Source organism: Myripristis murdjan, chromosome 14 (assembly GCF_902150065.1).
Source record: "Myripristis murdjan chromosome 14, fMyrMur1.1, whole genome shotgun sequence".
NCBI lineage: Eukaryota > Metazoa > Chordata > Actinopteri > Holocentriformes > Holocentridae > Myripristis > Myripristis murdjan.
Genome location: NC_043993.1, coordinates 15,168,905 through 15,182,108, shown reverse-complemented (window position 1 = coordinate 15,182,108; position 13,204 = coordinate 15,168,905). Strand labels below are relative to the sequence as shown.

At 42.3% G+C, this 13,204-nt stretch overlaps 1 protein-coding gene across 1 annotated transcript in view; it reads left to right on the top strand.

Annotated features, from left to right (window-relative positions):
* Positions 1-12,804, top strand: part of mtus2a (microtubule associated tumor suppressor candidate 2a) — a 43,342-nt gene extending 30,538 nt beyond the window's left edge. The window contains exons 6-15 of the mRNA XM_030069127.1: positions 4,397-4,581; positions 4,667-4,792; positions 6,642-6,708; positions 6,953-7,167; positions 7,286-7,391; positions 7,493-7,566; positions 7,712-7,810; positions 9,578-9,697; positions 9,871-9,971; positions 10,672-12,804. Of these exons, the coding sequence (XP_029924987.1) occupies positions 4,397-4,581; positions 4,667-4,792; positions 6,642-6,708; positions 6,953-7,167; positions 7,286-7,391; positions 7,493-7,566; positions 7,712-7,810; positions 9,578-9,697; positions 9,871-9,971; positions 10,672-11,110 (1,532 nt within the window). The 3' untranslated portion in view covers positions 11,111-12,804. The remainder of the gene's footprint in view (positions 1-4,396; positions 4,582-4,666; positions 4,793-6,641; positions 6,709-6,952; positions 7,168-7,285; positions 7,392-7,492; positions 7,567-7,711; positions 7,811-9,577; positions 9,698-9,870; positions 9,972-10,671) is intronic.
* The last annotated feature ends 400 nt before the right edge of the window (positions 12,805-13,204 follow it).

Here is a 13,204-nt window from a genome sequence, read left to right as displayed (position 1 = left end):
GTTCATCTTTGATCCTCCAAGTATTCCCTCCAGCCAATAGCATGTATCTGCCTTTTGCCTATCAGCCCAGAACTCTTCCTTTATCACTTCCCAACGTGCTGTTCCCCCCTGCTATTCTGTCTTTAACCCAGACCTGTTTCCCTGTAAGCGCTACCATCATTAACACCTCTGTGACTCCAGGCTGTGTTCCATCTGCATTCAAGTCAGCTGGGGTTACCCCACCCCTCAAGAGGCCTACCATCTAACATCAGTAACCACAGACTGGTCTCTTTCCTTTTATGTCTTTCCACACCACTTGAAGGTGTTTTTAATTAGCTTTTTCAGAACCTTACACAACAACTGCATGTACCCTTAATAGTCCCACTTTGATGTATCCTACAGCCGTGACTGCATGACTTGTTGTCACAGAAACACTCTACACAACAGCCACTACACGCTTCTGCTATGTTTCATACCTGGTCAGAGCAAAGGGTCACCCTTGTTAGTTTTGTCCTTACCTTGATAAGTCTGTGCTCTTCTGATTTAACCCCCCCTCTCCCCACCCCCAAACAAAAGCCTGTAACTCATCAAGCTGACCAATGGTCCTTGGCCATCATACTGAGTGTCCATAGTTTTTCAGGTGTGTCCTGTACCTTAGGCACTCATTAACCCTCAGCGGTCAACAGTTTGTTCAAGCCAATGAGAAAAGAAATGGAAATTTGTGTTGTGTTGTTGGAAATCAAGCTGCTACTTAGCTGTTGCAATCAAACCGTCTTCCAAAAGCCTCCTGTCATGGAGAGATATTTCCTCTCAAACAACGTTAGTGCATGGGAGCCATAAGCTGTAGTCTTTGAAGTGTGTTCAAGGGCAATTTTTTATCAGGCGACAAGAGGTAGCACAAAGCGATCTGAGTGTCGGCCTTGGTCAGTGTTAGTGCTCTGACATCAGCCTTTTGTATTCGTTGCCTAAAAGATCAGTGCTACCAGTAATTATGGAAATGATCTCACTCACTCCAACCAAATTCTATGGAGCTCAGTGTTTGTCCTTTTCGTCTTAACACTAAGGATGTTTTCACACCTGCCTTGTTTAGTCTTATTGACTTGGACTCCGGTGCATTTACCCTCTTGGCGCAGTTCATTTGGGCAGGTGTGAAAGCAGCAATGCACTCGGATGCAGGCCAAAACAACTGGACCGAGACCCTGTTTAGGACATGGTCTTAGCACTGTTACAAACAAACTCTTCAGCAGTCTATTTACAGTGTAAATGTAATAACACAAAGAAGCTAATGTGTAGTGCTAGAAACTAGTGATTAACATAGCATTAACATTAACGCATTAACATAACATAGGAAGAAATGAAGCCAGGGCTGACATGAAGCAACAAGGAAATACATTGCTTTCTTGGTATTTAGCCCAAACAAGCACTGCCATAATCAAGAGATGCCAAACATGCTGGTGGCACTCCATGTCCATGTTGGGTCTTGCATTGACCAAATGTGTTTGTAGAATAAAGTGAGAGAGGGAAAAACATCCTGGAGGTAAACATTTCCTTTCTCTGCCTTTCAAACCAGCAATATTTGTCTGATACTGATCAATGAGCACGCTGACAGCTCCCACATCGTCTTTGTACATTTTTGTTTGTTTGAATTTTTTTGCTGTGTCAATCCAAATTGAATCAAGTATCAACTATTCTCCACTAATTCTAAACACGGCAAATAGACTATACAGTAAGTATGAAAACGCCCTAAATCACTGTCACTGATATCACTTCTCACATAATTCTCCACTTTATTTCCCCTCCCCCTTTGATACACAGGCTAAGGCGTATATCTCTACATACCATGATGACCTGACATCTGATCTCTACTTAAAAATTAACCTTTACAAGTCGGAGCTTGATAAATCCTTCCAACTTGAAGACCTCACCATCAACCAAGACCTCCAGAGCACAAGAGCCATGATTCACAGAACGGCAACAGTTTCAGTGTGAGCCTAGACAACCATTTGATTTGTAATGCACGCTGTGGCTTTTCCTCTCTCGGTTCTGTGTTTCTTGTCCTAGTCCTCTCCTTAATAGACTAGTACAACCCAAATTCTGGCTTGGACCGACGCATGAACTTTCCCGAAAATTGCCCTTTTTTCCCCTCCTCCTCTTACTCCAGTTGCACCCAGTAACAGCTTGCATTCATGGCTGTACGCAGCCACAAAGAGAACTATTTTATCCTACTTCCCCTTAGTGACCCAGCCCTAGACCCCAATTCCTGCTCAGTGCTCTCTAAATATTAGATACTTGCTGCTTCCTTCCAAGTTGACATGGCATGGCTTGTGCTCCTCTTTCTCTTGACTCCCAAATGATGGAACAGTCTTCCCACCCCTTCATGATTGCCTCCCCAACTTTCCTAGTCGACTGACATAAGTGGTGCTATTATTGTTTATCCTCACTCTTTGTTGTATCGTTACTGCACCTTATTTGCACTTTGCTGTATCTTATACCCTCCCACACACATGCATAAAGACATTTTTCCCCCTTACAATTCTCAGCAATGTAGTGCACTTTTCTGGGATTTACACATATGGACATTCTTGTGTGTTTCTTCTATTTTAAGTCGACCTGGATAAGAGTGCAAAGTGAAACTGAAACTAAAGTTTACCTTATGAACCGAGCTTGTCCCCTACCCTTGCCCCTTCTGACACACTCTGACACACAGACACAAGCACACACTCTAGCCCGATCATGAGCCCCTTCACCCCACAAATCCTGTCATCACCTTTTCTCATTGTCTCTCACATCATTATTCCCTGACACCTCTGCACCTCCAGCACCCCCATTCCTGTCATTTATATGCTGCATTCATGCTCTAAACTCATTTAATATTCACCATTCTCTCTATAACCTTTCTGGTAGGACCTATGTGTGTGTGTGTGTGTGTGTGTGTGTGTGTGTGTGTGTGTGTGTGTGTGTTGTCTGCATATGTGTGAAAGAGAGAGAGAGAGAGGGAGGTATCATTTACATAAGGCTTCCCGAAGTCCTTCTCAGAGAAGGGAAATCCTTGTGTGTCTCGAGGGCAAAGACACTGATGAAGATGTAGTCGCAACATTTGCTGATATACACACTTTTTGCTCTTCTTTACATTTTTGGGAGCAGAGCATAGAATAATAAATAGAAAATACTTGTTTTGCCTTTTTGATGTTTAGTTCCTTCCTTTTTCTGTTGTGCATTGCAGACAGGGATTTCAGGATGTGTGTGGGTAGTTGGTATTTATGTGTGTGTTTGTGTTTGGGTTCCTAATTGAGTCCTGCTCGTCTCTTCTCTCTAAATTTGTCTCACAGATCTGCCTCTGTGACATTCCTCCGCCTCTCCATCTTTCTCGTCTCCAACCCTCTCAACCCTCGGACACCATCCCCCCTTCTTCGCTCACATCCTCACTGAAACTCTGCTCTTTGTCTCACCTCTCTCTGCTCTCGATTACCCGTGGCCAGCAGCTCTCCCCTCATCTTAACCCTCCCTCCCTCTAACCAATCCCTCACTTATTACCTGGGACCCCAACCCCAGCCTCACGTTGTCATGGCGACCACTCCACATGCTTCAGTGGGCATGAATGATAGCTGAGGCGGGCTGATACTGGTGGTGCACAGTGCTTTTGTCGTAGCGTGTCTCTGTACATGCTGGCTTGTTTGGCAGTTGTTGGTCAGCTATAGAGCTTGTATCAGATCTAGAGAAATGTGTTTGCCCCTGATGATGCTGAGCAGCGATGCTGTGTATCTCCCCAGGCTAGTATTTGGTCACATCACACGACAAGGTGACTCATAGAGAGGTTAATCGGCCTGCCTGTCTCTCACCAGCAGCCTAATGGTTGCCCTCTCTCAGGAGGAATGGCTTTCAGATGTTGTGATTGTCTGGTCTTTAAATTACCTTCATCATTGCAGCAGCAAGCCAACTGCCTTTACTTAGAATGCACAGAAATACAAGGGAGTGCTCTCACACTATTATTTTACACTGTAATGACGTCTATATATCACCATGTTGCCCGCCAGAGCTCAGTCATAGCTGCTTGTTGACCACATTCATCAGGAGATTAGATGGTCCATCATAAGGAACACCAGAGCGGGAATTACCCCAAGGCTTCCTCTCAAAACCAGATTCAATTAGCTCTTCCCATCATCCATCAGGTGAACACAGTCATTAGCAATAGGTCAGGTCGAAATGCCTCATCAATTTAATCATTAGAGCTGCATATGTCTTACTTATATCTAAGAATTGGTGTGTGCCTAATTAATGGCACATACATGCATGGTATACTTCCATATGCGATATTGAGTGTTTCCAGAATCACCTTGTTCCAGCCGGTAAAGCCCATTTGCACTCAGATTCATTTCTGACGTTTCTTTCAAGCTGCCTGTGTTTTGTCTCCCTGCAGTCCAGTCTCGGCAGCGCCCCGCAGCAGCAGTGCGAGGGTCAGTTCCCCCTGGCTCCCCTCGCCGCGTGGCCCCCTTCAGGCCACAGCAGGAACAGCAGAGCCTGCAGAGAGAAAAAGAGGAGGCTCAGCAGAGGGAGAGAGAAAGGGAAGCCAAGGAGAGAGAGAGGGAGGAGCAAAGGGAGGAGGTGAGTTATTGAGGCAATATGTTGCACCACTTGAAGGTTGCCTTATTCTGCTCTATTCTGTTCTTACTATTCTTCATCACTGTAGGTTCAGAGGCTGCAGGGACGGTGTGAACAGCAAGAGAGGCAGCTGAGAGCTCTAAGAGAGGAACTGAGGAAGACTAACTTGGGTCTAGAAGCCTTTATCATCACCACCCAGCACTACTGTCTCAAGGTAGCCAATTGGAATATCGTCATACTCTTACTACACATTATACACTATCATAATGTCATTTTCCTGCTACCCATTTCCTCTTTATTAGCAAGACTGATCAAACGAAGGCTGAGTAATGAACCATGCTATTGCTGTATGCACTGCCGTCAATTTGATTTCCGCTCCATTGTTTTACATGAGGTCAGGATAGCTGCGATGCTGGTCCCAGTAACTAATTGCTCGAATTAATGGCAATACATACACACATTCAGAGCACCAATCCCTGACTCTGTAGCATCCGAATAATCGTAAATTCTTTCAAACACAGTAAAATCTTTTAGCCTGCAGGCACAGATGGCTGCCAGCTCCCTCTATGCAGTTACATTTTACTAATTCCTCTACTCTTTTTTTTTTTTTCATTTACTGGAACCATTTACATTGGTTCAGTAATAGGTAGCACTGGGCCTCTTATGTGACACACATATGCTCAAACTCACACATGGACATGAACATACATGTATTCAGAGGGCATAAGTTGAGGTTCACAGTATGGTCAATGAGCAGTGGTCCTAGTAGGAGAGTGATTGCCACCATGGTGAGGGTCCCTGAGAGTTCACTGTGCCACTGGAAGAGCTTGCTGCGTCTAATGGAATAATTTAGCTCCTGCAGGGCTGCGTAAGGAGAGGTGCTGTAGGTGTAATGCCACTGCTGTCTCACTGCCAGACCGTCGCGCGACTGTCAGACTGATTCATGGTCAGTGTCTGGGCGCTGCAGTCACCGGCAAATGGTGTAGATGTGGAGTGGCGGAATGGGTGCTGACTGTGCCTGTTTTAGTATAGCTGAGCTCCCCCTACTGCCACTAGTCCTACATAACAGCTCTTACTGCCTGTAATGGAAGCAAGCACACTTATTGGTGTGTACTTTGAAGCTGATTTGTCTCTAATGAAAATGCCTCTTGTGTACCAAGTTGTGATGTAATAGTTGGCTAATTGAGCAGCAAAGCACTTGTGATACACATTCGTTTGTTTCAGGCCATCTTTGAAATGCCTGAGTAATAAGCAGACAATATAGTGGAGTTATGGAGAGTTGTACATTCACTGCTAATTAATCAAAGGTTTAACAAAGCAAATTGTACAGTCAAACAATGTGCAACCCAGCGATGGATATTGAGTAGTTTGCTCTGGTAGCTAATGCAAGTTAAAACACAAAGTCAAACCCACCCAACATCCATCTCAATTAACATCCCACCAGCACCGATTCTAAGATAAAAACAATGAAATGACAACACTTCCTCAAAAGCTTTCTCTTCATTCATTTCACTATACAGTGATGCCAAGGGAGAAAGTACAATGTTCCATAATTGCTGAATAAAAATTGGTCACTGCTGTGCTTTACTGAATGCAACTTGGTCAGAGGAGTTATACCCAGCAGGTAATGATCCAGACAATAAGCCAGGATATTACCCATTTAAAAAACTTGCACATCTCCAGCAGTCTGAGGGAGCAATCTGCAGTCTGAGGGAGTACAAGCTGTTAGTTGGAGAGAACCCTGATTCAACAAATCATTGAACACACTGAAACAAATGGGTTAGAGTTGATTTGAAAATTTCTCCAACTAGTACTGGTACATTATCCCTACTTCATATTTATTTGAAGAGAGGAAATTGTTCTTTGAATCTACACTTTATCACAATTTGATGTAGTGATTAACAAAGCATCATCACTCTTTGTTATTCTTGCTCTAAACAGTAAACGTTCTATGAATTGCCCCTGTCTTCATAACACACGGTAGACTGTCAGGGGCAACATGTTACTCTACAAGGCTTCCATATTATGTATCATTTTTTCATGTGTGCTGTATCAAATTTCAGAATAAAAACAGTGAAGAGAAGGAGAGGCAACTGTCTGTGGAAATAGAAAGGATCAGAGATGAACTGGGTGAGTGAAAATCAACATGGTTAAATGATGAAAATTCAATTCAACCATAAGAGATTTGCTTTTAAATTACATCTAATGCAACATTAATACATATTAAATTGGAGATTGATTATAAAATTTGACTTGGCTAAAGTGAAAAGGAATTAACTCCACCCCAGATTCAATGAATAGTAATAATGATCACTGACTGTTCTACACGCTTTAATGAGACTTAATCATAAGACACTCTCAACTTCCTGCCCAGCATCCAACTCAGTGCGATGGGAGAAACTTCATCGGGAAAAGACGGCACTGGAGGTGGCATTTGAACGAGAGCTACAGGAGCTGCAGCTGCAGCAGGAGGCGGAGCTCGCCGCTGTGGAGGAGGGGCTTAGGAAGTGTCACTCAGCAGAGACCGAACACCTGAGGACAGAGCACCGGTCAGAGGTGGAAGAGCTGAGGACTCAGCAACAGGAACAGGTGAGAGAGAAGGGCAGTGTGGGAAATTTGTGAATTCTGTTAGTTCTGCAACTTTTTGAATACCAATTGGCTAATCACAAAGGGAAACAACAAATGTGTGTATTTCTGTGTGTGTTAGATGGAGGAGATGACAGTCAACCACCAGGCAGCCATTCAGGAGCTCAGAGACATGCATAACATCACCATGGCAACGCTGCATGAGGAGCACGCCCGCACCATGAGAGGTACATGTCGGAGTGTAGACCCACTCTGAAAAACTGCAAACCACACTTTGATGACACCAGCACTGCTATAAATTAACAAGCTTCCCTGAATCCCTCTGTAGACTTGAGGAAAGCCCATGAGCAGCAGAAGACGATGATAGAAGAGGATTTTGAGAAACTCAAGCTTTCTCTTCAGGTAAAGTTTCATGAAAAATGAGCTAGCATCCATCATTTAGAATTTGGTCGATGTATAATAGCTTATACTGAGGTGATGCATTCCTTTATTCTTTATTTGTTCCTTTTTGTGCGTGCATGTGTGTGTGTGGATGCGGTCTGTTCAGGATCAAGTGGACACCTTGACCTTTCAGAACCAGACTCTGAGAGACAAAGCCAAGCGCTTTGAGGAGGCTTTAAGGAGAAGTACGGATGAACAGATAGTGGTAAGATAACCTGTACATACACAGGAGTACATGTACAGTTACACAAGTACAGTTAGTCAGAAATATTCAATCTCCCAAGGATTGTTAAGATTTGCCAATGAAAGTTTTTTCTGTTTAGATTTTGTTTTGGATGACTTCTTTTTCAGTTGAGTGATACATAAAATCAACAAAGAAAATGCATGATGTAGTATTTGCATGCCACAGTGTATTTTGTTAATATAGCCAGGTCACAATTATTCAACCCTATATAATATTGCTGTTTTTAAAACCCTCTGCTAGTTTTTATGGCCCAAAGTGGAGTTAAAACATAATTAAGCCTTTGTTAACTCAATAATGATCTTTAATTTGCTTCAGCTGTGATGCATATATAAACCCCACCCGCAAAGGTGTTCAAGGCGAGTTCCAATCATGGGTAAGAATAAGGAGCTTCTGCAAAAGCTGAGAGAGGACATTATTTCGTTGCACCTGAAGGGCTTTAGGTATAAAAAGATTTCCCAAAAATGTGACATTCCGAGAGACACCATTGGGAGCATTATAAGAAAGTTTAAAACTTAAATGCCTACAGGATAACCTGATGAAGGCCAGGGCAAGTGCTTCATTGGCAACTGTAAAATGAGCACTGAATAAACCAGGACTTCATGGCCAGACTCAGAGATGCCCTCCACTCTTGAGGAACACGAGGAACATCAAAGGTCAACTTGAATATGCCAGGAGGAATTTGGATATTTGCAGAGTTTTAGGAGACAGTTCTATAGACTGATGAAAGTAAACTGGACCTGTTTGGTCACATGGACCAGCGGTATGTCTGGCATGAGAAAGACCAGGTTTATGACCAGAAGAAGACCATCCACACCATCAAGGCTGGAGGTGGGTCATTGATGATGTGGGGATGTTTTTCTGGTGCAGGAACTGGCAATCTGGACCATGTACCTGGCATCATGGATTCCCAGAAATACCAGGCCATTTTTAAGAGGAAAATGATGCCCTCTGTTGGGAAATTGAACCTTGGTGATCACTGGACTCTCCAGCACGATGATGATCCCAAGCACAGCTCCAAGTCAACCAAAGCTTGGTTGAGAAATAGATCCTGGAATGAGTGGCCCTCTTAGTCCCCGGATTTAAATTTGATTGAAAATCTTTGGTGGGATTTAAACAAGGCAGTTGCAGCACAGAGGCCATCAAACATCAATGAGATTCAATAAGCTTCAAGATTCCAATAGAGAGGTGTAAGAAGCTTGTCAGCACTTATTGAAGTACTGAAGCTGGGGGTTGAATAATAGTGCACATGCACATTTTTGAAGAGTCACATTTTTCATTTTAACTCAGTTTGTTTTCGTCAATTTATGTTTTCACAATAACTTATGTATCAATAAATATCTTTTGTTGTTTAATGAGGCTTGTTGCCATATATTTTCATTAACCTCATTTCACATCACTATAATGTCTTTTGAGGTGAGGGGATTGAATACTTCTGATTGCAACTGTATGTACCTGGAAAATATTTGATACAAATGCAGACATCCATACAGTGTAGTACTAATACAATACACACCATTTGTTACAGACTTTTATCCAAAGCGCTTTGCAATAGGTTATCATGAGTGCATACACTTTTATCATTAGAATCAAAATTAAAACCATGACAGTGCTGCAGCAACAAAACAACATAAATTTCTTTGTCTGCCTTTAATATTCTCTGTATGTTTCTCTTTTGGTGTGTGTGTGTGTGTGTGTGTGTGCATGTCTGTGTGTGTATGTCTATAATAGGATGCCCTGGCTCCTTACCAGCACATTGAGCAGGATCTGAAGAGCCTGAAGGAGGTTGTGGAAATGAAAAACCAGCAGATACACCAACAGGAGAAGAAGATCTCTGACTTGGAGAAAGTGGTAGGCTCAATAAGCCATCACATACATACACACGTGCATGCACACACACACACACACACACACACACACACACACACACACACACACACACACACTCACTCACGTTGGTCTAGATTCACTTGTGTGTGTTTGGTGAATTAAAGTTTGCGCTTTGCTTCTATTCTGTTCATGAGCAGGCCCAAAAGAATGTTTTCCTGGAGGAGAAGATCCAGGTTCTACAGCAGCAGAACGAAGATCTGAAGGCCCGGATCGAAATGAACCTAGCGTTGTCCAGGTAAAACTCATCATCATCATCATCATCATCATCGTCATAGCTTCATAGCTATCATCATTGGACACATTGTGAGGATAAAATCAGTTATATCTTTCAACCACATGCAGACACCAAATTGTGCTCATCATCATCATCATCATCATCATCATCATCATCATCACTTCCACCACAACAACAAAATTTACACTCCAATTTACACTGTTTTTCAGTTCAAAGGGATGCCTAACATCACTCATTCTAATGTATGTGATCTTCATGTTCAGTTTCAGGAGGAGCATCACATGGTCTTCTCCTTTGGCAGACCCACTGGATAAACTCAAAAATGTTTGACCACCTAGTTTACAACAAACATGATTGCTCTGAAAGACATCAAACTTCAGACACAGAGAATCACTGTAATGGTTTCAGCTCATTCTTTGACAGAGCTGAAAATGGCTCTGAAGAAGGCAAATTATTACAGACTCAGATATTTACCCTTTCACCAGAGAGCAAACCTATGCTTAACCCAAACCATTTATAGAACATTAAACTAACACCTTATCATAGTCATCTTTAACTTTTTAGTCTATTTACATCTAACATTAACCAATTTAAAAGTGCTGTCTGGCTGGTTGAACACTGATGGTCTAAAAATAGCGTAATGCACACAGAACACCCTCTGCTTGATACTGATATTATTTCTTTGATGCTCTCTCCAAAGACAACTGTCGGAGGAGAACGCTAACCTCCAGGAGTCAGTGGAGAAGGAAAGCACCGAGAAGAAACGGCTGAGTCGCAACAACGAGGAGCTTCTGTGGCGTCTCCAGACCAGCCCGCTCATGTCCCCCTCCTCCTCGCCCCTCCACCGCTGCTTCTCGACCTCACCGATCCCCTCGTCCCCGTTCTTCTCCTCCTCACCTGTGGCAGGGTGCAGCTCCCCCACGCATTGCAACAGCTGTCCCCAGCAGGCCACCCCCACTCACTACTCCTCACCCTCTCACAGAGCCACCATGAATCAAAATCTGTCCCCAGGACCGGCCACACCCACTCACAGGGCAGCAAGCAATCAGAATTACTCGCCGGGCCCGGCCACACCCACACACAGGGCTTCGTCCAATCTCTGCAACTCAGCTGCTTGTGTCAACCCCCTGCAGAGATGAGCTTCTGGTTGTCTCTGCCTGTATCTATCTCTTTTCCTCTTTCTCGTTTCTTCTTTTGTATTTCCATTTGAGCTTCTTCTTTCTCCTTTTTTGAATGTGAACGGCGTTGTAGTACAAGTTGGGATGTTGGTGTGTGTCATCTCAAGACAAACTGCACACACAGCGCAGTGTGGGTCTCCATCGTGGTGTGAAATGACAACACAACTTTGTACACCGGGATCCTTGATGGAGAAATGGATGCTGATGCTTGTCATGCTCTCATCCCCCCCTACCAACCTGTAGCAATAGACAGTGTTGAAATGTAGACTGTACATATTTAAACACAGACAGTGTTGAGATGTAGTTAAACCTCCCCTGCATGGATTGTGCTGACTCCCACACAGACAGAAACAAACAGATCAACAGACAGAAAGTGGCACACTCATGCCACCAGTGACATTTTTTTTTAATATATACAACACAATAGCTCTTACTCTGGGGTTTTGAAAACACGGTCGTGTCCTCAATAAAACAAGCTGTACTCTATCTCATTAGGATTAGTTCTCATATTCAATTCAGTTTGTTCAAAAACTAAAATGCAACTTCAAGTCATGAACTGGAATCAGCTTTCAACTGAAATTTCTTTTTCCTTCTGGAAAAGTCCCAAATGAAGCGCCTTATACTCAGTCCTGCCCTCTCACCAGCAGACGATGACCAACATTTTATAGCATGTAAGACTGTCTACTTACGTATTCAATTGGTTTGTAAGTCAGAACAATTTGTGTTTGTCAGCTTAAAACATTCGTAATTAGTTTGATGCTGATAGTTGTAGTTGTGTGGGGCGATGAAACAAAGCCCACCCAGATCCCAGCCGTTTTACCAGCAACAATAAAAGAGCACCTCCGATGTTCAATGTCTTTTCAAACCTTGCTAGGTCTTCCTACCGCATCTCTCCACATGAACAGTCTTCACTTTTTTGGATCCCTCAGGTCAACTTGCAAAAACTATGTCTACCATTTTGTATTTACCTCAGTGGAAATGTGCAGTCTACTGTGTCTGTAGCTCTGCAACGACGATAATAACACACAGCTACCAGGGAGCTCAGAGCTAAGGGGAAAACCTATCATGAGAATTGTTGTTGTAAATGTTGTTGTGATTTTCTTTATAATGTGATATTTATATATAATTTATCAGACATTTTTTGCTACTTAAGCAAGCATGTACTGTGAAAGTCTTCCAGTCTTAATGTGTAACTTATTATTGCTGTGATTTGTCTCTTTATTAAACAAGGGGGAATGAATGATATTTATAACTTTGCAAAATATCGCCTTTTGGACAAGAGTTGAATAAGTCACTTACACCAGAAGAAAGGAGATATACTGTAGATGTTTTCACTTTTTGTCCTGACAGGTGGTATTCAGGTGACTGTCTTATGGAGGATATGGGTCTCTAAGCTATATAGGTAAAAAATAAATACATAAAACCCTCTAATTACCTCTTTGTGATGTACTAGATTAGTGTAGCCCTTTCCAAACCTATATTAACCTCTTGAAAAGCAAATTGCATAAAATACACAGAAGCATTGTTCATAATGCTTCTGATTGTTTATCTGAATGATGCATTTTTTTTTTTTTTTTTTTTTTTTTTTATCTTTTGAGTATTACGTTCTAAACTTTTGGAAATTAATGACATGCTGAATGCTCAGCGTGCAAGAATATATTGTTCAGGGAAATTATTTTCTAAATTTAGATTAGTCATACTTTCAACTTTCTTTTGTATAGCTTCTCTGCAGGACACTATTACACACCCAAGAGATTTCTCAGTATAAAATTTCCATTCATATAAAATGCAACAGAGAAACCAACATTTGGTATATTTAAAAAAAAAAAAAAGCTAAATTATTTTATAACACATGTCATAGCTGCCTGTACTGTAATGTGCTGTACTGACGAACTTACCCTCAGGGTCCTAATGATTTATCTGGAGCTGCTCTGAATAAGTCACCATTTAAAAGCTACAATACAGTGTAATATCAGTCATTTGCTCTCTTACACCTTTCACTGGCTCCCTTTACAAAGCTACTAAAAGCTATTGAATAAGCATATTTATTGAGTT